General features: G+C 45.2%; 1 protein-coding gene across 8 annotated transcripts in view; it reads right to left on the bottom strand.

Moving 5' to 3' along the window:
- Positions 1-27,906, bottom strand: part of ROBO2 (roundabout guidance receptor 2) — a 901,650-nt gene that overhangs the window by 17,710 nt on the left and 856,034 nt on the right. For 6 of the 8 annotated variants that reach the window (XM_083171916.1, XM_083171910.1, XM_083171909.1 and 3 more), the window contains 6 exons: positions 27,407-27,534; positions 20,161-20,442; positions 19,748-19,870; positions 18,318-18,474; positions 14,147-14,407; positions 4,390-4,589 (listed from right to left, as the gene is read on the bottom strand). In XM_083171916.1, coding sequence (XP_083028042.1) covers positions 4,390-4,589; positions 14,147-14,407; positions 18,318-18,474; positions 19,748-19,870; positions 20,161-20,442; positions 27,407-27,534 — 1,151 coding nt within the window. The remainder of the gene's footprint in view (positions 1-4,389; positions 4,590-14,146; positions 14,408-18,317; positions 18,475-19,747; positions 19,871-20,160; positions 20,443-27,406; positions 27,535-27,906) is intronic. The other 2 variants (XM_083171914.1, XM_083171915.1) reach the window with 1 other exon arrangement.

Raw genomic sequence — 27,906 nt, 5'->3', positions numbered from 1 at the left:
AAAAAAATGGATATAGCAACGCTGAATATAACCTAATAAAATGCTATGTGCCAATTGGACTGATTTTACAGGTTAAAACAATTTATTTCCCTAATATAAAATAAACACATGAATAAAAGACACGTATTCGTCAAATATTAAAAGCATAGACCACAATGGGGATATCACTTGTATATATGCTAATGCACTAGTTGAAGAGTCCTACATGAATCCTGGTAAGAAGAATTTAGAAAGATATGACTGTCCGTTCCTAGTATGCCCTTATGGGATCTGGCAATAATATAATTATATGGACGGATATCCAGTGTTCTCTAAATAAGATTACATTTTGAAGTACTGTAATGATGAAGATGAATTTTCAGTACATAAAATAACTTCTTATGCGACATACACACAGGGCAAATTGAGCCTCAATGCTGAGCGATGTAGTGTAGCACAGATCGCTCAGCACACATCGCTGGCATACATGCAATGCGCCATTGATGTGCGCTGAGCGATCTGGAAGGGCCAGTGTTCTTTGGTTACACTGGCAATGACTAGCTGTATACTCATGCAGTATAAATCTACTCCGGCGATGGCAAAGCGCTGGACCATGCATTGCCGATGCTGTGGGCCTGCACATTAAGTCATCCATACTTAATTTCTAAATAATCCAGTCAGGTCACTAGGGCTACAATCGCGCCCGTGTCTATGCCCCATTAGTACAAGATTTAGTGCCTCAAAAATAAATCCATACCAACCAGAGCAAAGTGGAATAGCTGAAAGAAATAACTGAAATGCCAATAGACATCAGATTATCTGAACGGGTGCCGGACAGGGTCCCGACAGTCGGGATCCTAACAGTCATTTACCCGACGTCGTGATCCCGACTGTTAAAATACAGACAGAGGGGTTCCCGATGGCCACCGGCTATTCTCCCTCGCGGGGGTCCACGAGCGTAGCGAGCCACCGTGCCTGCAAGGGGCTTTGCTGCGCTCGCCATGCTGTCTGAGTCCGGACAGTCGGGATCCCGACGTCGGGCTAATGACTGTCGGGATCCCAACTGTCGGAACCCTATACCACACCCATCTGAACACTGAGGTAAAGCAGCAGTGACAGCTACGGAGATCCCCCAAAACAAGTCTATGAGCAACAGTGTGATGTTTGTTGAAAGCCTAGGGGATGATGGGATGGCCTTGCGAGGCTTACAGAGGGTACAAAGACAGTATTGAACAGATTACTAGTATAGCTCATGAACAAATGCCTGAGCAGAGTATAGACTTGGGCCCTATGGATGAGATTACACAGTGGCAATCAGAGAATGAAGCAAGACATTCAAGAAAAGAAAACAATGGTAAAGCACTAGTACAATGAAATATGACTAGGCTGCACAAGGCGACTGCTGATTAATTTGATACCTGACACTTTTATATCTGTGTACGACTGAGTTTCTAAATCTGTATTCAAAATGCTACAGCCACAGCTATTTTCCAACACAAGTTCTCATGTGCTTTATATACAGACCAATTCACATACAATATAGAAGTGTTGCAAATGAATCCTAGTCACAATGCATTGCAACTAAAGCCCTGTAAACACTAGGCGATTTCAGCCAAAATCACGGGGATATGGTCGCTGAGCGTCCATATCCCTGTGCATATAAGGGAGTACAGAGGGAGCATCCCTTGTCCTTGCCTAGCACCCGCCAGAACGCCCCCTCTGGTGAGTGCCGGCGGACAGGGCTCCATTAAACTGGGAAGCGAGTGCGTCTCACGCCCATGCGCGTCCCAGTCTCTCGGCGGCTGGACGCCAGGACCCTGCCCGCTTCAGGGAGATGGGCAGGGTTAGGGGGGAAGCATCAGAATGAGGCGGCGGGGACCCGGGGGGATCCCCGTCGCCACGGGCATGCGAACATCTCGTGCACGCACCCCCTGGTGTGAGCTGATGGCTGGCAATAGTTTCGCCAGCCCCTGCCTGAATGAGGGGCGCTACATCTGTATGTCAATGTTGCAGCTATTCTGAGTAGTAATTATTCAATTACTTACATCCTCGTATTAAACATTTTTTGAATGTAGCACATTATAGCCATAACCTGTTAATTAATGGAAAATAATATCTGCCAAGATACTGGTGCTAATGAAAACCATAGTCAGGAATATACCACAAAGCAAAATGAGTTTCTAAAACAAATAAAGAAATGTAACATGAGTTTGAAAATGGAATTTGAGAATGAATTTCATAAAAAAAAATATTAGTAATAATCTAGTAAATTATGCAATTTGTACTACTTACAAGGTAAAATGATTAATAAGAAAAGAAGGAAACACATTTGTTAAGGCCTACTGTACTTGCGTACGATATTGATGGGAGACATCTAAAGTGCAGGGAGATCTCTTGGATACTAATCTAACCTTTGCTATTAACTAGATCTCCTGCATACCCAGGAGAGCAACCTACCCTTCTAGATCGCGCCCACAGAGAAGTGGGCTATTCGGCGATTTTAATGGACCAGTTGTAGTATTACAGAGCATGACGAACTGATGATAAACTTATTCAGTATTCATTTCCCAGGGCTCTACTGAGGGGAGCAGAGAGAAGGCTGACTCATCCCCAAAACCCTACTGTGCTGCTTTAAAGTACTGTATTTACTGCTATGTACATATGAGAAGCTATAAGACAAGTAAAGGTTTCAGGATATGTATCTAGTGTTACTTAGATATTATATCAAGTTGTACAGTTCATTCTTGCCTGTGACAGCACAAAGACAATGGGCAGACATGTTTGCTTGTCTACAGGAAGTATTCTCCATGGAGGGAGCATACTGCTGGGTTTCTTCATATTCAGACACCTGTGCATATAGAGACTGCTAGCCTACTGTTCACCACTTAATTGAAAATCAAATTTAAATAGCAGCAGTTATGATTGGTGCTTCTACTCAAGTCCCACCCCCAAACCCCACATTTTGTCTGAGGCTGTTAGACAAAATGGCTGCTGCTAACTTTGGTATACCACAAAGGTCACATTCTAATTGCTACATGCTTTGCTTAGAAATGAGGAAGTACCTGGATTGAGGGATGAATAGGGCCTACTCCACACCCAGATTGTCATTGGCAGCAATACACCACAATTGGCTGCCTATCAATGCTCCTGTCTGGGAAATCTCAGGTGCACAGGGAGACACTCTTAAACTTTAAATAAATGATATTGCCCATAGCATCCAATCAGATTTTGTCTATCATGATCTTGATGAAGCAGCCAATGACTGTGGTGGGCGACAAAATGCTTTAGACCACACCCACTTCAACACCTGAGCGTTAAGGCTCACACCGCGGTGTCCTGTTCTGGAGAAACCAGCCCAACCCACTAAAGCCACCTGTGGGAGCAGACGGAGTCAGTAGCCTGTAAGTGGAGACCTGCAGACTGACAGACAGCTACTGCTGAAAAGATAATGCCAACTGTGGCTGCTAGCCGTGGACGAATATCGAGTGCCGGACAGTGCAGCCTCCTGCTATTCTTTAAACCCAGCCTGTAGCATCACTTTTTGAAACGTGATCCATCTGACCCTTAGAACATACAGTACTTGCCTACTTTTAAACTCTCCTCTCTCGGAGAGGAGGCTGTCAGCTTCTGGGGTCGGGATGTTATGTAGACATCAAGCCCCGCCCTCAGTAGGCAATCCCGCAATTTGGGAGGGTTGCCCACCTTTCCGGGGAGCCAGGAGGGGACCCAATTTTCGGGAGCCTCCCAGCCATTCCGGGAGGGTAAGCAACCCTGCCTTAGAAGCTTTAGTAAAATTACAACTGAGACTCCGAAAGCCAGGGCCAATAATTAAGTATGTGAAGCAGTAATAATCAGTAATAATCGATTAGAAAGATAAAATGTATATACAGTACAGGTATTGGTGTTACTGGCTTTGTAAGCTATAATTAGATTACATTAGTCAACCTTTCTAAAACTACCCTAAATTATTTGGTGAATAAAATAATATGACCCGAAAAGTATAAGCACAGACATGTCTGTCTGATCATTTTAACAAAGAGAATAAGATTAGTTTCTAATTAAAAAGGAAAACTATTTATAAGTTTTGTGTGTGAAGTTTCTTGCTGGCCTGTCATAGACTCATCTTCCCTGTAGAATTATCTACTGATGAAAGATTTCTTTTAAGTCTTCAAATTTCTTCTTTTTAAATGCATGAAGGTTCTTGTCTTTTTCTTGCAGCAAATCAAACATCTTTTCAAAAACCGACTTTAACTTGATGTCTTAAATTGAATGCAAACTACGATTCCCCGAGTGGCAAAGATAGCAGAGAACCGCAAAGTGGCAAGTCTAATAAACACACTCTAAGAACGCCGAAGCAACAGCACAGAAAACACAGCACACAGACAAATAGACACACATTCACATAAGTACCTGTCACAGAGCTGTCCAGATTATCCATGCTAGAACCTGGCGTATGTTCTAAGCCTCGGAGAGGCCTGGTAATTTCATCTTCATTATCCTCTTCCCCGGTATCCTGTAGATCTTTTTCCAGGTCTGATATAAATGCTCCTGACACGTATCCCATCGGAGGTACTGGCGCCAATGGCGCTTGGTTATTGCTCTGTAAGTGCCTACAAGGGGAGAAATAAAACAATGTTTAAAAATAAACGCACCAAAATAGCACATTTCTATATGACCAATGGAACCAGATTGCCATTTATCGAGAGCATGGAAATGGGTTGGAGAGAATGATGCTGTTATATATATTTATAAGGAAGTGGATTTCATTACATTTGATGTATTATTCAATTGTGAGGCCATGGTCAAATGATTCACTAATTGAAGAAACAAACTTATTTTTACTGTAATAACAAGGAGTAAACTAAATACGTGTCCAATATTCACTCTAAGGGCAGTTTCACTCGCGCCGGCTGATGCCGGGCGGCGAAACTCCACACGGCCAAGAAGCTGTGCCAAAAACAGTAGTTAACAATAGTCGGGATTGTATCCATTTACACGGGACGGTCATGGCCCGGCCGTCGGGTTGCAGCCAGATGTCACCACTGGAAAGGACGGCTACCGGGCTGTGGCCATCCCGACCATTGTAAACTTCTGTGTACGGCACGGCTTCCTGGCCGTATGGGGCTTCGCCGCCCGATTTCAGCCAGAGCGCGTGAAACTGCCCTAACCCTCTACCCCTGCCCCTCTCTTGTAGCAACCGAACCCTAACCCCCTGCATACTTACCAATTGGGATACCAGCTGTTGGGATTCTGGTGTCGGTATACGGATGTGTGTTATTATCTTAAAGCGTGAATATAAACACAGACCTATTTTTTCTGTTATATCCTTTATTAGAAATTACAGATCCTATCACCTGATTACACTATTCAAAGATATAGAATTGGGCCTGATACATTTTAGACTGATTGCACCGTATTGGAGGGACAAATGGAGCATATTGTCTACTGTGCACACCTGATTGTGTGCTCCAGTGGGTTGCATGCAACATCTTCTGGTTGGCCACACTGCATGGGTGCAGTGCAATGAAGGATGGAATGAGGTATCATTTCGTTATTTATTACGTTGTGTAATATTTGTCGGCATTCTGCTATGGTCCAGGGCGAATGGAAATCACCCCAACCAGCAGCATGGTGGCCGGTCATGTATGTGTGTGTACCCAGCCTAATGCTGGCCATACAGTAGACCAGTGGTGGCCAAATCGGTCCTCGAGATCTACCAACGGTACATATTTTTCAAATCCCCTAGCCGATGCACAGCTGTAGTCATTACTAACTGTCACATGGTCAAACCTGCTGCATTCATTCCTACTATAGACCCACAGGTTGCCTGAAAAACATGAATTTTTGGTAGATCTTGAGGACAGATTTGGCCACCCCTGCACTAGACCAATTTTCATCCAACTAGTCGGTTGGTTGGACTGAATATCTGATACTGGATGGGAGCAAATGACAATCAGCAATATACTCACAAACCCAGGAGCATGGACAAAAACCTTCAGTCAAATTGTTAAAATCAGATTCAACTACAGTACCTTGTCTGAGCGACAGTTTTTGTCCGTTTCCAGATTTTGGAAGCAAATGACTGAATTACAAATTACATTTACTCCCATACAGTACCAGATTTTTAATTCCATCCAAACAAGGAGTTGGATGGTTGAATGAAAGTTGGTCTAGTGTATGGCCAGCATACAGTAAGTGGGATACTTACCAAATCTATGAGAGATATAAAGTACTAACCACATAGATTCTAAACGCATTCTATTGGACCATATAGTACAGATCTGTACTATATAGTTTTGCCTGCACAGTAAATTTTTTATTAGATTTTGATGCTGCGGAGCTGCAAATCGGGATCGAATGCAGCTGAAAAATCATTTGATATCTATTTGATTTCGCTTCAATTTTGCTTGTATAAGCAAAATCAAATAGAAAAAAGACCAAATCAAACCATGTGTACGGGGCAGAAGAGTCATTTGCACATCCTGTGAAATGACAAGAGCTGATTGGTTAGTTGGGTCTGTTCAAATCATCTCCCTGCAGACTCCTTTCCTTCAACAAATGTTATCATCTTTCTTCACAAAACGTATGTAAGTCACAGCGAAAAATGAAAGACACTTGCGCTAATGACAGGAAACACCATGGGCTAAAGTTTTATTTACACTGCTGCAGTAGCTGAAATTGTACACTTGACCACCTCGACTGGCTCCAATAACATTTTTGTCAACATTTCTCATTAACACCATTTCCCTACGTGTGCTAATACTAGTAAACACTAAGGGGGGAAATTTACTAAGCTGTGCATTCTACGTCCCATGTGATGTTGCTGTGGGCAACCAATCAGATCCTGTCTACTATCTTCTAGAGAGTGCTAAATAAATAAGAAGTAGATTCTGATTGGTTGCCCATAGCAACACATACTTACCTACTTTCTGTCTGCCCTTTCCGGGAGAGGGCAGCCAGCTCAGGGGGGGGGCAGGGCTGTGGGGAGTGAAAAGGGGTGGGACGGGGGCAGAGCCACACGTGTGGCTACTTGTTTGTTTGCTCGTGTAGTTTTAGCCACGCCCACCGCCGTGCAATGCCATTTCAAAGGCATTGCACAGTGGTGGGCGGGGCTAAAATGGCGCAATTCGTGTCATTTGACCGTAGACCGCGCGGGGGGGGGGGGGGTTGTTTCGCGGATGCCAGCAGGGGGGGGGGGGGTGTCGCGGGTGCGGGAGGGGTAGGGGTGGGGCGGTAGCGGGAGCCGGGCGTCTTTGCGGGAGGGTTGCACCTCTTCTTTCCGGGGGGCTGGTAGGGGGTCCCGATTCGGCCATTCCAGGAGGGTAAGCATCCCTGTAGCAACATCCCATATGAAGTAGAATATACATCTTAGTAAATTTCCCCCTAAATTTCTGCTGTTAGTGAGGGGCGAAAAAATGTATTCATCACATGTTTTAATGTTATCTCTTTAATTATTCTAGGCCAGGCATGTCCAAACTATGGCCCTCCAGCTGTTGTGAAACTACACATCCCAGCATGCCTTGCCATAGTTTCAGCATTCTCTAATAGCAAAACTGTGGCAAGGCATGATGGGACCTGTAGTTTCACAACAGCTGGAGGGCCATAGTTTGGACATGCCTGATCTAGGCAGTGGTGCCATAATATACAGTAGATACATTCTCAGCCAAGACTCCTTCCCTCCCATCAATACTGCAGACAAGTGAGGAGGGTATTTTGACCTGACTGTCTGATTTACTGCTTCATATTTTTGACATATATATAAATTATCCATTTAATTGCAACAAATTCCTATGATTTGTAAGTCTAATAATGTTTTCAGTATGTATCTCTGTATAATAAATCAAATTATACAGTAGTCACCTTCATTGATCTGCCCTTCAAGCAAAATTATTTATGATAATAAAGCACCAGGCATGTGTAAATTTGGTTAATGAAATTGTTAAGCTACAAAAGATGACATGAGATAGGTACACAGTGCCGTTATTGAAGACGGGGCTTTCTAATGTTTTGGACCAGAATTGGCAATAAAACCATGCAATTATATGTTTCACAGGTGCAAAGCTCAATCTCTTCACAGGTATAATTTCAAACAATCCTCACTGGTCTGTACCTGTTCGCAGGGCCGGACTGGCCATCATGCACTTCTGGCAAATGCCAGAAAGGCCGATGGTCAGGTGGGCCGATTTCTTTGTGCAAGGTGGAGGCTCCGCCTCCCAATCAGCACACAGAAAGAGCTGCCGGACTCACACGTTGCTATTCCCCTCAGAGGTCAAGCGTGTGCACAAATGCCAGAACCGATTCAGCGGCCCAGCCCGTCACTGCATGTTCGCGTGTACTCAGTGGCGTAGCTACAGGGGTCGCAGCGGTCGCAGATGCGACCGGGCCCCTGAGCCAGGGGGGCCCAACCCCCGCCATTGTCCTGGAAGAGGGAAGCGAACAGGACGCAGTCGCACCCGTTCCCAGTGCTCAGTGGTGGATTGGCCACTGAAATTACCGGGAAGAATCCCGGGAGGCCGCTCACCCTGGAGGCCACTGTCTCCTACATTTTAATAAAAAAATTTTAAAACTCACAGTCACAGCCTTTGCAGTGGAGAGCGGCGCCTCAGGGGCTCAGTGTCTCTGTCCGCATACAGAGACCCTGCGCCCCTCCAAAGATGGCCACCGCCTGATTGTGGACAGATGCTAGAGGCGCTCCTGCACCTCTAGCATCTGAAAGGGGAGCGCAGGGCTTTCAGCGCTTCCCGGAAGTGCGCAGTGCGCACCCCTGGGCATTGGTAACGAGCAGGTGACACGCACCTCCTGGCAGCGACCTAACTATGGTCCCGGGGCAGGCTGAGTCTGTGGAGAGCTGCTGTACGCTCTGCAGCCCCGCTGATGTGCAGACTGACAGCTGCCGGCCTGCCGCACACTGTGTGACCGGTAGAGGTGGCACGGTGATCTGTGTTAGGGCCCTTCCTGACAGCTCACGATCTTCAGTGCCTCATCCCGTCCCTCTCCTCTCCCCCTCAACTGCCCTCATCCCCTCTCCTTTACACCCCACCCCCCCCTTCCCTCGTAGCAGAAGCCGGCCAACAGACATTTCTATGCTCTGCTGAGCATGGTGCACTGGAGGAGCGAGCAGGCATGGGCAGGGGAGAAGAATGCAACACTACAGTGTGTTTGTGTGTGTGCTGACAGGGGGTAGGGTAGGATGTGTAGCATAGTGGCAGTAGTATAGTGTGTGCGGGGAGTGGGGTGCAGGGTAGCATCAGTAGTGATATATGTGCGGGAACGGGTGTAGTGTAGGGTACAAGGTGTAAGGTAACAGCAGTAGTGTAGTATGTGCGAGGAGGGGGGTGTAGTGGCGATAGTATAATGTGTGCAAGGTGTGGGGTACAGGGTAGCAGCAGTAGTGTGTGTGGGGGGAGGGTGTAGCGTAGCAGCAGTAGTGTAGTATGTTCTGAGAGTGGGATGCAGGGTTGCGGCAGTAGTGTAGTGTGTGCAGGGTAATGTGTAGTGCGCAGGGAGGGGGTGCAGGGTATTAGCGATAGTGTAGCAGCGATAGTGCAGGGTAGCAGCAGTATTGTGTGTACTGTAGTGGCGGTGATATAGTGTGTTCAGGCAGTGGGGTGCAGGGTACCGGCAGTAGTGTAGTGTGTGGGGATGGGGTGCAGGGTATCAGTAATAGTTTAGTATGTGAGTAAGTTTAATTTATATAGCGCACTTTCTCCAACAGTATATGCGGGGAGTCGGGTGCAGGTTAGCGGCGGTAGTGTAGTATGTGCGGCTATGTGGGTCAAAGTCTTAATTTTTAAAATGTCTATGGGGAGTGGGGGCCAACTGTCTAGACGCATCCCTGTTGTTTTGCCAAAATATCATGGGGCAAAGGGAGCAAAATGTATAGTTACGCCACGGCCTCCTGGGCAATGTGCATGTAACTCTGCCTGTGCAACGAGCAAGAAACTTCCCCTGGACAATGAGCATGCAACTCCCCCTGGACAATGAGCATGCAACTCCCCCTGGACAATGATAATGCAAATCCCACTGGGCAACAAACATGTAACTCCCCCTTGGCCATGAGCATAAAATTCGCCCTGGGCAATGATCCTGTATCTCCCCCTGGGAAATGAGCATGTAACTCCCCCTGGGCCATGAGCATAAAATTCGCCCTGGGCAACGATCCTGTATCTCACCCTGGGAAATGAGCATGTAACTCCCACTGGCAAGGAGCATGAATTCCCATGTGGCAACGCGCAAGAAACTCATGACGAGGAGGACTAAACCCGCTGGCAATGAGCATTTAAATCCCCCTACCCCCATGGCAAGGAGCTTGTAAACGCTGGTAAAGAGCATATAATCCTTGGCATCAATCAAGAAACCCTTGGCATCGAGCAGGAAAACCCTGGCAACAAGCATGTAACGCCTTGCAGCAAGCTTGTAGGTAAGCAGCAGTATGTTGCATAATATGTAATAGGTATTATGGTTTGTGGTAAAATATGTAATGGGCATTGCCGTGTGTGACAATGAGTAACTGGTGCATTGTGTCTAAGGGGCTCTACCTGGTGCAGTGTGTAGTGTAATGTGAATTGGTACTAATATGTGATATTGCCCCTTCCCCACACCCTACATTTTTACCTACATTTAGTCAAAATCGTAAGGAAAGTTAGCCAAAATCGCACAGTGTTAAGGGGGCTTGTGATACCAATGCGCGGCTCCGTGCATTTAGTATCCCAAGTAGAAATAGACTGTGCAGCACAATTTATTTCTACTATATCTCAGGAGGGCGATGCTGCACAGCATGGACACCGCTGCACCCCTTCCCCACCGGCCGATGCTTTAGCCTTGCCTGTCACTGATGTCTCTAGGTACAGTGATGTAGGAATCTCACCTACTGCTATGCTGACTCTGCCCATTTTTTATTTGGTGCCGCCATGAGGCCACTTCCAGAAATTTTCCAGGGCCACTTTTAGTCCCCAATCCGCCCCTGCCAGTGCTGCTTTGCGGGCCCGCGTGCGTCGCGCTGACGTCACGCGGCAAGGGGTCCCCTTCCTATTGGCTGCCTGCGGCTGGGGACGGGACACGGTGGCCGTATCTGAGCTGTGATTGGCTGCAGCGGCTCCGAATCCCCCTGCTGCAGCCAATCACAGCTCAGATACGGCCACCGTGTCCCGTCCCCAGCCGCAGGCAGCCAATAGGAAGGGGACCCCATGCCGCGTGACGTCAGCGCGACGCACGCGGGCTCCAACCTCCCTCTCCCTCCGCTTCCGCGCCATCACACAGCACGTCGGCGCCCGACACAGCCTGGGCTGAGCCAGCTGATGCAGCATAGAGTGGAGTAGGCTGCCAGGAGCAGGACCGCCCGGCGCCCTGTATCGGACTACAGTGAGTCCTGTCAGGCTTATGAGTTTATGTGAAAAATTGCTAAAACTGCTGGGATGTGTAGTTCCACTGTTACAGTGGAACTACACGTCCCAGCATGCCCTGTCACAGTTTTAGAAATCCATTATCTAAAATCTGTGGCAGGGCATGCTGGGACGTGTAGTTCCACAACAGCACTGACTCCAGTCCTGTCAGGCTTGTCAGCTTTTATTTTCTTGGGGTGCCTGCCTGGTGTCTGGCAATGCACTGACAAAGGCTCATGGGAGGTCATAAAAGGTTAAGTAAACCCAGTGAACATTGCTTGCCTTATTTTGTGGCCACGTCCCTTCCCCATGAAGCCATTTCCTATATTTTTGGCTTGAGCACCCACCAGCATCTATGCCGCCCACTCCCTGCTCTGCATGGCTGAGCGTAACTGCCCTGTTCGCCGCTATTAAGTCTCCCGCTGGACTGCTAGCCAATTAGTACTTGCGGTCCAGCAGCCAATCAGAAGCAGCATTGATGGCTGCTGGACCGCAAGCATCTATTGGCTAGCGGTCCAGTGGGAGACTTAATTAAAAATAGCATGTATGTAGGGGGGCCCCAAGCTGACCTTTCGCACCAGGGCCCATGAACCCTTAGCTACGCCCCTGCGTGTACTTTACACTGGTAAGGAGTATACCATTACTGGTTAGTAATATATTGGAATACACGTGGCACTGGTAATTACCCGGGCCCGAGCCCGAGCCCAGGCTTGCTGGAGGGGCCCAGTGGGGGCCCTTGTCCGACCCCCCCATCCCCCTCCATCTCTCCCAGACAGCAGCAGCACACACCTACATCATGTGCTGTGCTGACAGCAGGCTCAGCATGAGCGTTCCACTGACAGCGTGAGAGCTCATGCTGAGCCTGCTGTCAGCATAGCACATGATGTAGGTGTGTGCTGCTGAGGGTAAGGTGGGACAATAACCCCCCCCCCCCCCTTGACTTTAGAGTGTTTTTTTCACCCCCTCTAAACATGTTGGTGGCGTTGCCTATTTGTGGGAGGTGGGCACGCCTCCTGCGATTAGACCCTGCCCCCAAAATGTTACCAGCGCCCGACATATCTCTCAGCTTCCCTGATAGTGCCAGATGTACTAAGCTTTAAAAGTGATAAAATAGAGAGTGATAAAGTAATAGCTCCCAATTGTCATGCTACAGATGGTGTTTGGCTAATACCAGTTAGGGTCCGATCATTTATTAATCTTCATTTTATCACTTTAGTACATCCATAGGGAGTAAAAGGCAGCTCCATTAAAAAGTTCCTATTAAAACTGATCTTGTCAGTCCAAATGTATTTTAATTATAATAAAAAAAATGTTAATGCTAACATGTATTGGTCCCCTTTATTATAATCAGTCTATTGTAAGATGATCATATATTAAATATATATTGGAAACTTTGAGTTTTAAAAATAAAAATATTGTTTTTACTCACCATAATAAACAAATGGGTTTCAAGCTGGGTACACAATATGCGATATCGTTAGTAATCGATACAGCTAGCTATCGATATCACTAACAACATCGCTTGAACTCCCAGGCGAACGATATCATTAGTGATATTGCTCAGTGATGTCACCTGCCCCCCCCCCCTCCCCCCCTGCCGAACATGCAGTCATGGACGTTGTAGTCAGATTTGACTGCATGTTCAGATGACAAGGGGGGGGGGGGATTCAGGGCCGGCACCACCACTAGGCAGCTCTAGGCATTTGCCTAGGGCGCCGGCACCTGGAGGGCGGCAGTTCGCCCCTCACCCCCAGCATGGAGGGTTAGCGAACTGTGGTACCTGTGTAAAAAACTTGCATCCCTGCAGTGCTGGAGCGTGCAGGGGTGTCCGTGCCGCCGGGGGTACCTGCGGCGCTGTCATTGTGTATAAGCTGGCCGCGGCCGGCGGGGTCCCTACAGTGAATAGAAAATAACTAGCGCTATGCGCGCGGCGGCGCGGGAAACGCTAGTTATTTTCTATTCACTGTAGGGACCCCGCCGGCCGCAGCCAGCTTATACACAATGACAGCGCTGCAGGTTCCCCCGGCGGCACGGACACCCCTGCACGCTCCAGCACTGCAGGGACGCCGGGGACGCAAGTTTTTTACACAGGTACCACCCCACCACCCCCACCACCCCCGGCACCGGGGCGCCCCCACCCCGACTCACCGGGGGTGCTCCGGTGCCTTGCACGGGCCCTGGGGGGATTGAATGAATCGCAGGTCATAATTTGGTCGGTCAAGTTACCCCATCTTTTGGCATGTTCTACTTTATCACAATAGATTTAAACTTCAGGTATCACCAGACAGTAACTGGACGATAGATCTACCATGTCCAGTTAGACAGCCAATAGGCTGACGCCGCATGGTCAACATGCATTATTTTGACAGGTACAAAGGGTTCATTTTGCTTAAGGTCGACTGTTACAAAAGGTCAATGGACAATGGTCGACACATGCGTTTTGGGTTTTTCACATTTTCTCAACGTTTTCTTAATTTACTATCCACGTAAACATCGACTGGAAATAGTGACTTGCCGAAAAGCACAGCGAGCAAAGAGAGCCACCAAAAAGTTTTTTGCCGACCATTGTCTTGTCGACAGTTTGACTCCGTCAACCTTTTGTACCTATCAAACTCAACCACTGTTGACCTTTCATGCATTGATCTTTTGTACACGTTGACCCTTTGTATCTGTTAACCTACCGCATGCCAACCATTTGCGGTCAACCTACTGACTGTTGACCTCAACATTGTGGACCTTCTACTGTATACTATACCCACTCCATAAGCTTCAATATGGACACTTACCAGGATTGTTTTGCAATGTCAAATTGGTATGCTCTTGTTAACTCATCCAGGTGAGCCTGGAGCATGGGTTGCATCTCCTCCCTTGGGGATGGGGTCAATGTTGCTGTAGACTGTTGTCCAAAAGAGATAGCAGGGGAAGATGCCACCCCACGTACTGGTGGTGTGGGCACCCGATCATCATCTTCCTCCAGCTCGTCATCCGAGCCTTGGTGTAAGTATGTCTGCACAGGCAGGGGTGGACACCATCCATCACTGTCATACCTGTGGACACAATGCACAGCCATTATAATTTTTGTATTTTAGAACCTTCTGGGATATATTCCCATGTAAAAAAATAAAATCATATTTGTGTATTCCAAAAAATTATACAGAATAATAATTCCTATATAACAGTTACAACTCATAACTGATTATTATGTTGGAAGAGCAGTGCACTATTGCGCAGACTCCAGTCTTCTTGTTCTCCGGGGAGGCTTCTTGTCCTATTCCAAGATGACCAAGAAGTTCTCTACAGAGCATGTGCAGGAGCCATCTTGAGACTGTGAGACTGTGAAGAGTGACATGAGGAGAGTCTTCTGCTTAGCTTCTATGAGAGACTTGGTATTAATCGGTTCAAGCATCCCTACACCGCTATAGACTGGCATTATACACTCATCAGCACAGCAGGTGAGCCTTATGAACCCCCACTCTGCTCGAGCTCCGCTATATGTGAACCAGAATACATGTAACAGTGAGTACGGCTGTACCGGTTATCTACCAATAAACCATCAGAACTGGTTAAGTAACTGGGCTGTTCATAGTTTTAGTCACCCGCTGGTGTTTACATATATACTGTAACTCTGTAATATTACCAGCTGCACACACATCATTTTCCACATATTAGACATTAGTGAATATCTCAGATTGGGCCAGATGCACTAAGCTTCAAAAACTGTAAAATGGAGAGTGATAAACAACCAGCCAATTAGCTGCTGTCTGATAGTTTTCAAACACAGCCTGTGACATGGCCGGTAGGAGCTGATTGGCTGGCTGTTTATCACTCTCCATTTTATCACTATTGAAGCTTAGTGCATCTGGTCCTTTGTGAGATGATTTACCTCAATGGAACATCAATAGCAAATCAATTAAAAAATATTTATGATTCAAGTATAACATTTTAATTACAAAGATTATTTAGGTGTGTGTAAAAGATTTGACAGTGTACATTTTGTCCAGTTTTATGATTTAAAAAAAAAATATGTATATACTGTATATACAATACAATTTTGCAAGACCTTGTCAGCATGACCTTCACAAAAGATTTTGCTTATCTATATACACCATCAATTATTTTTGAAATATGCAAATAATGTACATTTTTCCGACCAATTAAGAAACACCAAATATTTTAAGTATATAATACTGACTGACCCTAGAACCTTGTATAACCTTTTTATTTTGTTGCTACTGTCGTTAATAATGCACTCGAATAATTTTTTTCTTGTTATTTTGACCCTTTTTTGGGGACTCCGCAAATCTTGAAAATTCCAGGTCACATCCTTGAGAGGCAAAAAGTTTGACACGACTCAAAGCTGACATTAGTATTAAAAATAAAGATCTCACTCGCTACGGGAATAAAAGATATCAAACTGTGCTCAGAGATTATAAATAAACCAAGTCTGGCCCCTTCAAAAATAGTTTTAGAAGCAGCTACAGCATAGAAGTAATGCACTCAAAAAGAAATGTAAAGGGCAGAAAATAACAGTAGAACACGCTCACATACAGTTCCGTATATAAATAATAAATAAAAAAAATTGATGTGTGGAACATGGAGACCAAGCGCTACCACTGTATTTTATGTTATTGCAATTAAAGAACAGGTGAATGAGATATTCTCTTATTGGTATTTTATATAACATCCCATACTGATGGAAGTTAATCTGCAAGTCAGTAGTGTTCCGATTTGTGTCATTAGGTCTTAATATAGCACATATTAATGTACTGTACTGTACTTCCGGGTCCTGAGGATGTGATCAGGATTCTGGCGGTTGACATCCAAGTGGTTAGAATGCTGCATTCTGGTCTTTGGGAATTTATCCACCTGCATTTATCTGACCACTCCCCATTACCACTACCAAATGCTAGCTTCCTGTCACTCACTTTGGGACTAATCACTGTTTGCGAGGGCCAAAACCAGCATTTGATTTGTATGCACGCTTTGTTGTTACCTTTGTTTTATCATCGTTATTTTGTGCACACCCATACTAACTTTAATCAGTTTAATCAATAACGTGAAAATACTTTTGGGTTTAATTACTAAGATGAGAGTTATATTAAAGATGGGATGTTGCTATGGGAAACCAATCTTTTATCTTCCAGAAGGTACTAAATAAATAATAAGTAAATTCTGATTGGTTGCCCATAGGAACATTCCATCTTCGTAAATAAACCTCTTTGTATGCAGATGTCCATTGTCTTCATTAGATTTCATAGTTAAAGGGTAACAGAGAATACATTAGCCCATAGGTATATGAACTACTTTGTGAATGTTGCTCTGTATATGATGTGCATTTGTTATATACAGTATGAGGTGCGATGTGGACGGATCCGATACGTAATCCCGGCGGTCGGGATCCCGGCGGTCGGAATCCCGACACTGGAATCCCGACCGCCGAAATCCCGACATGGGGGGGACGTGGATCGCCCCCCCTTGCGGGCCCGGTGCCTCGCTATGCTCGGCACGCTATTTTATTCTCCCTCTATGGGTGTCGTGGACACCCACGGGGGGAGAAAGTTTCGGGATTTTGGCGGTCGGGATTCCAGTGTCGGGATTCTGAACGCCGGGATCCCGACCGCCGGCAAATTGACCGCATCCCATGTGGACTACAGTCTTAATAGAAAGAGTCAATGGGAAAATATTCGGAAAAGTGATACCATCTAAGGCCTTTTGTTACCAAGTGGATTTGCCGCACTAATTGGGATGTATTGTTGCATAAACTGACTTTGGCAGATAACTTAGACATCACTGTTGTCAGCAGTAACGATGTGGTAAAAAGTGTTGCCGTGATTTTATTGTTATGCGGCACTAAACTGTCGATTGAAACGTTCATTTGTGTAAGCACAGTGACGAAACATCAATTGTTAGATCTATGCTTTACAGGCAACACACAGGAACCTTTCAGACTGAATAAGCAGGATTCGATAGAACACAGATTCTCAAACTCGGTCCCGAGGCAGGTCATTTTTTTAAGGTCACCTGGAAATCATGACCGGTGTGGGGTCCTGAGGACTGATTTTGAGAACCGCTGTGATAGAATATTAAAAGATTATAAATAACAACCAAAATGGCTGGCAAGTTCATAGTTCATAGGTCAATTATGACCAGAATGTGAGCTAATTCTATGGAATTGCACCTTTAGCTGTCTCTCCTACCAAACTATCTGTCTGCCTAAACTGTCTGTCAATATATATATATATAGAGGTCTCTGTTGGAGTAAGATCTCATGCTGCCCTGATGCTTGTCCTGATGAAGGTCTGAAATGCGGACCGAAACGTTGATGACAACTATTTGAGTTCAATATTTTAATGAACTGAATAAAAAGAATTTTTTCTGCGAATTGGTGAGTGCCCTCCTTTCAAAAACTTTATTTGATGGTCCTGTGCCTTGGAGTGAGCACAACTGTGATGATCCAATGAATTGTGTGCGGATTCCAAAAATACATATATATATATATATATATATATATATATATATATCAAAGCAAGCATGGATTTTGTTGCTGCTTCAGGACAAAACGGCTGGAAATCTAGCTGATATTTGAATTTTTTATTTGTGCTACAAATGAGGCCACAAAGTCATCCGTTTTCCTCTCGACATTACTGGCTGGAGATAATTCATAGAAGGCAAAGACGACATGGAGTTTTACAATGCACTCATTAAATCCGCACAGCTTTGGCACATCTCTCTTACTGCAAGAGGCAAAGCAACTAACTGGCAAATGAACATGACAGGAACATGGAAATCACAATTTCTTTGGCACAAGCATCATTAATGGCAGAGCTCTTAATCTGTTACTCTACAGTCTTCCTTGCCAATGACTGCAATTTAAACTTGTATATAAAAGCTTCCAGTTTTATGTGAAGCTGAGAAATGTCCCCGGTGTACACACAAGCAGTTCATGCACAGCCTTACCCCACTTCCTGATGGTCCAACCCATAATGCTCTATTTCCGTGCCTGGAAGAGGCTGGATCGGTGGTGGAGGCAGCGGTACATTAGCCCAGTTGGATCCATTATTTTTCTGAGACTTATTGCTGTTTTTGGTCTTCTTTTTCTTCCCTCCTTTTCCACCTAATGTTAAAAGCCAAAACAAACTCAATATATAAAGAATACAGGTGTTCTAAAACTGACAGGAAATACTATATTTATACAGTAGGATTGCGGTATCACTCCTCTCTATTCATAGCATTGTGTGAGACATTTAACATCTTAAAACCCCTCAATACAACAGTGATTTAATGACATGCCCATATAAAAATATACACATGATTTAGGCTTTCGGAGGCCCTGATTGTGTTGTTATAGTAACATTAAATATTAACAGAACCATCAATGATTGGGATGCCCAGCAATGGTTTCAATCATTATTGGTTTACCGGTAATGTTTTCCTGCCATCAATACCGATGGCACCATCTATGGAAACTATCAACGAGGTAGCCTTGGATGGATACACCTAGTTCCTAGCAAACATATTAATCAGCATTCTCATGCATATTGTATTAGAAAACTGTCTCAAATGTCTCCAAATGTATGGATACAGAATCATCTACAGTATCTCCACTGTATAGGCCGGTGGGCTCATTAATATCCCCTTCAGACATAAAGCCCCAGCTTCAAACCTGCTTGGACCTTGGAAGCTGAGCACAGGTTGAAGCTGGGACTTTCTGTACTTGCCCACATTTACACATAGGTGACGACCTAGGTTACACTCGGCTCGTCACCCTTCACACCAGACCTGTGTCTTACGGTGACCTGAGTCTTCTGGCTTACAGTGGGCGCTTGCAGATGTTGTCATCTCCAAGCAGTACTGTGTCACACTAATCGGCTCCTTTTAGGCATGACCCGGGTCATCAAGACTGGATGTTCCACTTCTGGTTTTACAATGCAGCTTGCCCTAGTCCAAATAAGAATGCGGTTCGGCCATATCCACGTGTGGTTTAACGGTTTGCAAACCACCATATATTATTATTATTATTATTACTATTATTATTTATTATTAGTGTGGCTATCTGCAAACCACACACAACAATGGACTTCAGTAGATATATCAAAAGCAAAAATAAATTACAGTACAGTTAATGCAAGAGTGGCTCAGTGGCTAAGTGCTCCGTCAACCCATCAAGCAGAAACGTTGATTCTGTGTGAACCGAGCCTGTGAAATTGTGGCTACTATACAAAACAATAACAATGACGGACACAACAACACAGGATATGCTAGCCTCTATTATCCCATGCGGTGATAACGCAACCACACACACAAATATAATATTAGGGCACTGTATGGTAAGGCCAGAATCAAACAACTTAGACAAAGATCCCCATTTAACCCCAATGAAGACCAACCTGAAAGGCTGCCACTTCTCTCTGAGCTGTTATGTGAGCTGGTGGTGCTGAAATCCTGTGATTGGTTGTGTGGCATTCTATTTGACAATCCCTCAGCACGGTAGTCGGGAATGTAAAGCAAGGCTAAGGGTTAAAGGGCAGAGGTCATCGTGGCATCATGTGATTAGTACACAGCGTAAGCTCATGCACCACATGCAATTCGCAATCAAAGCCGCGGTGGTGAAGATAAGAATTTCAATGTTTGAAATGGAAATGGTAGGAGGTTAATTAGGGAGAATTAGGCCGTATCCAAAAGGTGCATGCAACATTTTCTATATTAGTAAAAGTGAACACAGATTTTTTTATTAACTAGTATTTTATTTGTTGCTAATGTTTTCACATGCAGTCACGATAAAGGGTCAACCGGTACTTACCATTGTTCCCTTTGCCCTGGTCAGTGAGGCAATAACCTAATCCCGTCAGGTCAGACTTCTGCTGGACCGAAGATTTCCATTGCGTTTCTGGCAGGTCTACGGCCAGCTCATGAATGCTCTTGGAATGCAGGATTTGGGTGGTGGCATACGGCGTCGTCTGTGCTATTTGCCCCGGGCAGTTATAGCCGGACTTGGTGGTAAAATCAATGCTGCTGTAAATTGCACCGTCAGACAGCATGGTGGCTGTCTTGTCTCCCTGTCCAGGAGCGGCTGATAGCACGTCTGCGTTAAACATAAGGGAATGAAATAAATCAGTGATGCACAGGAAGCCACAACTATCAAGGTTTAAGATGAAAAATAAATGTGTCACTCAGTACGTTTGCATTTCAGCTGAGACAAGAGTCCAGGAGCCAATGAAGGGAGAATGATGTACAACCACCGCCTCGCTATCAGCATCTGTGACAGGCCAACCACTTGTCCTTCACGTTCCACTGCCTAAAACCATCCTTTCGGGGGTTTTTTTTTTTTTACACTACACCTTCATAGTAGAAAGTGATGTTTAGAATATTTCACTAGAGGGGGACACAATGTACTCCATGAATCCTTCTATATCAAGTTGTCTGTACTGAGAGAATGAATCCACAAATCTTAGAGAGCCCCCACCTGCCAGGAAAACAATACAAATCTAGTGAACGGATGGCACCAGATAGTAAATCTTGGTTCAGCGACCCTTTATCACCATACAGACTGCTGGTTGTGATCAGAGAACGTACAAGTCTTTTTGGTGACATCAGTAAGCCTTTTGTCCACCCCTCCACTGACATTAGGGTCAATTTACTAAAGCCTTTAAGGAAAAGAGGTGCTGTTGCCCATAGCAACCAATCCGATTCCGTCTATCATGTTCTAAGATGCAACAGAGAAAAGTTAGACCGAAAGTGAATGGTTGCTATGGGCAACATCACCTATGTTCCTGAGTATGGGTCATTGAGTCGACCCAATTTAGGTCGGCGTGCATTGGAACGACCACGGAAGGTCGACAGGGCTTAGGACGACACCTGAAATATGTTGACATGGCTAGGGTTGGAAGGTCAACGCAAGCATTAGGTCGACAATGTGAAGGATGACATGAGTTTTTCATGGTTTTTGCCATGAATGTCTACATAGTCGACATGGACACCGTCTAATTGTACCGCGTCCCCTCACGTGGCTCACTGCGTTCGGCACACTATTATATTCTCCCGCCATGATGTAGTGGATGGTAGAGCATGAAATACCGCCTGTCGGCACATGTCGGCTCAAAAAACGTGACCACGTCATGTTGACCTGTTGACCTTCCCATTGTCAACCTAATGCTTGTGTTGACCTTCCAACCCTGTTGACCTTAGCCATGTTGACCTATTTCAGGTGCCGACCTAAGCCCTGTCAAGCTTCAGTGGTTGACCCAATGCATATTGACCTAAATAGGGTCGGCCTAATGACCGTATCCCTTTTCCTGTTTAAATGCTTTACCCCGTTACGCCTGGACCCCTGCTGCTATACACGTTTGTACCGGCATTTCAGGTGTGATAATCTATGTAATAATAAAATGCAACGCAAGTTGAACACATGTAAGACACATCAGGTGACATTTAATGGGATGAGATATCCCGACTTTTGCGATTTTTTTATCAACATTTATCAGCCCGATGGCCACCGCCCAAGGGGCATCGGGGACAGCCCCGGGCTTCAGCCTGGGCCCTCGAGTCTGGTGCTGGTTTATAAAAGGGGGACCTTATTTGATTCACCCTGTGATTTTTTGAAACCATGATCGTCTCTTTGAGCCCGGGGCTGGTTATGCTCAGAAGGGGGGACCCCACGCCATTTTTTCATTAAAAAAAATGCCCATTACCATGTCTCCAAAATGGCATGTTTACTAATTCGCACATTTTCATGACTAAAAATCGTACCATATTGCACTTTTCACCCGCAAATTCGCATCCCATTAAATAGTTGATTTCGGAAAATGTGATATTGTGCGATTTCAGAACCTTACTAAAAACCGCATCCAATTAAATGTCACCCATCTGGTGGACTTTTGCACATTGATTTTTATACAGACATCAGTTTAAATTTGCATATTATATTAATCATGTGAACATTGCTGCGTTTGTAACCTAAAGGTATCCACACACATGATTATTTTTTCACTTGCAATACAATTATATTTACACTAATTATTACATGGCGTGGCATCTGAAAGATCGTAGGCAAATCGCCCTAATTGAGAAGATTTTTCCTAATTTAAATTGTCCAAGTTTGATTCCCTTGGTTGGCTATGGAAATTGCATCTCTATTAGTTTGGACAGATTGACGAATCATCATTAAGCAATCCCCTATCTGCGCATGATCAGAATAGACATCACTGTATCATTCTGCGCGCAAATATTGTCCAACACTTAGGGTTTTATTTACTCAGATGGGAATTCTATTTCACATGGGCTGTTGTTGCTATGGGCAACTAATCAGATTCCATCTATTGTCTCCTAGAACATGCTAAATGAATAAAAAATTAGATTTTGATTGGTTGCCCATAGCAACTACCCATAGGAAATAGAACTCCCATATTAACTGTTGGCAATGTTCTGCGAGTGGGGGGAGGGCAGTTGGGGGGGGAGCAGGAGATCACCGCTGTTGATCGCACAAGAGGGGGCCAGGGGCTACCCAGTTGCTAGGAGACCACGGGCATGCCCTGAAAATGCTAAAAATGGGGGAAGTGGTGGTAGAGGCCCTGCCCACTCTCCTCTTAGTCCTGTCTCCTTTTCGGGCCAGGTGTGCGTTTGGCGCGGCAGGTCCCAATTTAGCAAAATTGGGAGGTATGACTTAATAGCTGTTAGTTCAAAGCGTATTGGTTGCTATCTGCGAATTCTTCACTGGCCCACTTCTCCCCTCTTTTCACTGCTAGATACATCAACTCTGGTCCCGACCTCTTCCAAAGAGTCATCTCCGTCCCAATAGGACCCTCACACAGACCTGAGCAGTGTGCCCAGCTCTGATGAGGCTAACAAGCGGCTGAGGGGGGAAGGAACAGACGATCAATAAATCCTGCAGTCAGGGAGAAGCCCTTCTGTTATGTATGAGATAATGTATTTATGAGACAATGATAATGACTTGCAGTCCACTACTAATTTGTGCCACATGAGGAAAAGGCATTGGCTCTTCTTACCGCACACAAGGACATTAAAGCTGCATTTTCAATGCACATAAAGTTATCTCCTAATTACTTTATTTTATTGGCTGAATCATTACAGAACTCCCAAATCATTTTAAGTGGAATTATCCTTAGAATAATCATAATACGTTATGTAAAACTATGTACAATTTTATTACAACCTTGCACTCTGCAACTTTTTATTTAATTAAAAACCGGGTCACTGAAGGACGTATTTTCGCTCTTCATACTACTGTATTACAGTATATTGCCGTCTAGAGAAAACTTTTACTCATAACGCAGAGGTCAATAGCAAGTTAGCAATAAAGAAACCTTTATCCAAATACTAAACTGTGCCATTTCTATACATTATTGGCCTAATTCAGACCCTATCGCTGGGCTGCGAATTTGCAGCCCCAGCTATAAACGAACTCCTGCACATGCACACGGATCCCAGTCGTTGGAAGTGAGAACCATTGACGTCAGCTCCAGCCCCATTCTCCCCAGGATCATCACAGTGCCTATGCTTATGGCTACTTGGCCGGTGCACACGATGGTGGTGGGGGAGAGAATCCACTCGATAGTGAGTGAGTGCGATGTCATTCACAGCCGTGCAACGGAACGGTATTTCACTCTGCCGGGGGAGTGGCTATCTGATTGCTGGGTTAAAACAAGTAGGAGCCCAGTAATCAGGTCTAAATGACGTCCTACATACGGTATAATAAAATGTAATTTATTATTCTCATTTTATAACAAAAGCGCAACCCAATATTTTGCTGTAGTTGACGCGTTGAATTGGTTGGGTCTCATTATGCCTGATGTTTTCTTGAATGCCTCTACCCAAGTGACAGGCTGAGGCCTATGCAGGTCCAGTCAGAGGAGGCCGGCGTTTTCACGAATGGGGGCCTGTTGCCTCCATTTCCTGGGAATAGTTGGGCCAAGGACTGCGCAACGAGGGGTCTCAAGAGCCGGTCTGCTGCCATTTGGAGGCTTGAATGGGGTGGCAACAGCCCCATTTTCCCAAAACGTCACCCCCATTGTGGGGAAGGGATGAATCTAGGACCTCCACTGGAGGAGGGAGATTTCCTGGCCTCTTTGTTGTATCTGTGGCGGCTTGTGTGATCCTATTGGTGGCTGGGGGGGGGGCTGGCGATGCAATGAAGAGGCCGGCTCCATCTGTACAGTATAATCAATTATGAATGTACCCATAGCAGTGGTCATCTCTATGCTCAGGTTAGCTTCTGCCCATGTTAGCAGATTATCGCAGCTGAATACAGCAACGGCATCAGTGAGGACAAACCACATCTGAATTAGCCCCCAGGCCCATTGTTTTTAATTGTACTGTTAATTGTATGCTACAGGGTATTAAAGTCACAATGATAATTAAATAACCCTCTCCCATTTATATGAGTAAGTATGTTCCTTATTTTCCTGTTTACCTTAGACCACACAGATATTTTATCTTCCAACCTCCGTTGCCATGGGAAAACTGCAACGCATATTAGTTGCAATCACATCTAATGAGAGTTTATTTGTTAATTGGGTTTCCTCCACTTTAATAATAGTCTTCATCTTTGATTGGATTTAACTTGTGGTTTATTGGATGCAAATAATGAAAAGTAAATGAAATAAGTGGGAGATATTGTGTCAACCTCCTCCGAAATTGGCTTTATGGCTGCAGTTTTAATCCTGTATTCGTCTAATGAGTTTTGCATATACGCTGTGACACGCCGCTCTAGAACCATAGACAGATCAGATTAGACGGAACTCTATTGTGATGATCAATAGTGGACTTTTGATTTCTCGGAGACTTGAATAGGAAAGATCAGGGCCGCAAGCTGCTAGGGAAATAATTCACATTGATTGCAGCAACCGAATCTGGCTGGAGGAACACATTAGGCCGGCAGTGTAGTGCTTTCGCTGTGTAGTGTGGCTTTATATTGCTGGCAAAACACACAGCTGGGGTAATTTTCTTTCTATAGACATGACTCTCCCTGCTAACGTGCAGCATGCCCTGCATTAATGCTTCTCCGTGCTTATTACAGCTGCACCAATCGCGCCATGTTTTAGGAATTTCACAGTTCGTGTCATTATACTAAGTGGCAGAACAAGAACAACATTAGACAACATGTCAAGATTAAAGGGTCAATTCAATTAGAGGTGATGTGCTGCAGTACGTCAATGGGGCATTCAAATGCACAAATAGGACCTGATAGCCATTGTTAGCAAAAAAAAGCACACAAATGGGCAAAACCAAGCTGCGCTACAGGTGGAGCAGATGCAACATGTGCAGAGAGACTTAGAATTGTTCAAACTGAAATCTAAACGGCAAAGTAAAAATAGAAAAAGTCGAACATTTGTCTAATATTGGTGGGTTACATGCAAAAGCAGCCAGTATTTACCCTGCAGAGAAATAATATAAATTAATTCGCTCCCCTTGCCTGTCAAAATGGTTTATTAGCAGACACAAGATAATTGGCTTTTATGCTTTACTGAATCTGGCACATAATATAGTACATTGTTGATCTTCCTACGCACCTCTAAGAGGTGCAAGTAAAAACAGGCGATGTAGGTGGATGCAAAACTTCATTCACATGACCATCATTTTTCCTAACTGAATCGACCCTTAAAATTTGGTGTTGCATCTTCGCTAAGCATACTGCCAAATGAAGAAAGGAGTATGGACACATAGGGGAACATGGTTGCTATGGGCAACACCCAGTGTTTTTTTTTCAACCTATGGGCTGCAGCCAGGTAAAATCCGCCAGAGTTTGCACTGGCTTGAGACTGTGACTGGCAGTGACTTCCTATTGGAAGTCCAACCTGCCAGTCACCCAAGGCAGTCCCATTGGGAGGTGTTCCCTCCCTCCGTGATGCCTCTCTATGCGCAGCTGTGGGGCAGCCTCTAAAAATGGGTCCTGTGCACGCGCAGTACCATGGACAATACTGTGCATGCGCCAGACCAGAGATCGTCAGTACTATTCTATGGGTCTGCTCCAGAAGCAGCCACGTTGAGGCTTTAGCCAGCACATGCTGCTACTGCACCGGTTCTGCGCCGATGATCAGGACTAGAATAAGGAGGTGGCGGGGACAAGAAGATAGAGGTGGCGATGGGGACCTGCGGGGACCAGCAACGGTGGCACCAGGGGGGGGGGGGGGGGATTGGGTGGCAATCTCGGCAGCCTCTCTCCTCCAACGAGGTAAGAGTCATCACTGGCAACATCCCATCATCAATAAATTTATCCCACCATGCACCATGCCTCCATATTTCCCTGATTTCCTCGCATTCTATATAGGTTCAGCATAACAAATAACTACCTCCTTTGTGTGTGAATGACAGGGGCACTTTGGACATAGTGGGGCAGATGTATTAAGCATGGAGAAGAGATAAACTGGAGATAAAGTGAAAGGAGATAAAGCACCAGCCAATCAGCTGTGTTTGACAATGACAGTTGGGAGCTGATTGGCTGGTGCTTTATCTCCTTTCACTTTATCTCCAGTTTATCTCTTCTCCAGGCTTAATACATCTGCCCCACTGAGAGATATGTCAAAGCTTCTATACAGCTTCTAGCTAGCCATTATCCAGTACAGTCTATGACGTTAAGTAGAAGCTGATTGGTTGCTTCAAGCATCGTCACCTGATGCATCTCTGCCTTCACACACTTATGCGACTTCTCGGAGGGTAGAAGTCTCACAAGATTTCCCTTGAACTAGCCCTCAGCTTCCCGGGCGGCAGGATCGCCTACGATACACCGTATGCAGTCATTTTGCATACAATGTATTGCATGTGATCCCAGGCAAGGCGGATTTGATAACTTTTTATGGCAGCCCCTGCGATCTCTGGCTCCGATGCGTATGACACCGTACCTCAGATCAGAACCGGAGATTATACATGATATTACATCATTTCATGGTCCGATGGGTCAGAATCGGGTGGAAAGGGCCCTAATCGCACTAGTGCATGGGCCCCTTTAGCCTGGCATGAATACTGTATAATGTGCTGAAATATGTCGAGCACAATGACACCATCGTTAAAATGGTATTATAGAAAGTACCAACCTCCACAGCCAAAATTAACAAGATCATTCGGCCCGTTGTTGCTGTTGTTTACCGGCATACTGGAAGCGGGCCAGGAGTCAGCAAGCCAAGGATAATTGGGGTCACTCGCATTTAAAAGTCCTGGGCGACTGTAAAGTTAAAAAAAAAAATAGAAGAGAATAATTCATCAGAAGGTATCTGTATAAATGAGCCACAGCGAGACACAGAAACATATGCAAATCACTTCAGTCCAATCATCCTTTGAGCCTCGTATGAGTCTGAGTGTAATATATTGTCTGGGAAAAAGAGTACGCTATCAGCTGGGGAGGGAACCGTATGTAGTGGGGCTATGTGATAAATGAGCACCTCCGGGGAACAATCACTCACAATGACTCCGCTGGAGCAGTAATTTCCAGGACTTTAAGCTACTTTTTTCTTCACCTTTCACTTTTCAAATATGTGTCTGTCATCCCCCAACTGATCTCCTTTCACAGAGCTTTGTAGTGTAAGACAGGGCGGCC

This window comes from Crinia signifera, chromosome 2, assembly GCF_055691185.1.
Source record: "Crinia signifera chromosome 2, ASM5569118v1, whole genome shotgun sequence".
NCBI lineage: Eukaryota > Metazoa > Chordata > Amphibia > Anura > Myobatrachidae > Crinia > Crinia signifera.
This window is presented reverse-complemented; position numbering and strand designations above follow the sequence as displayed.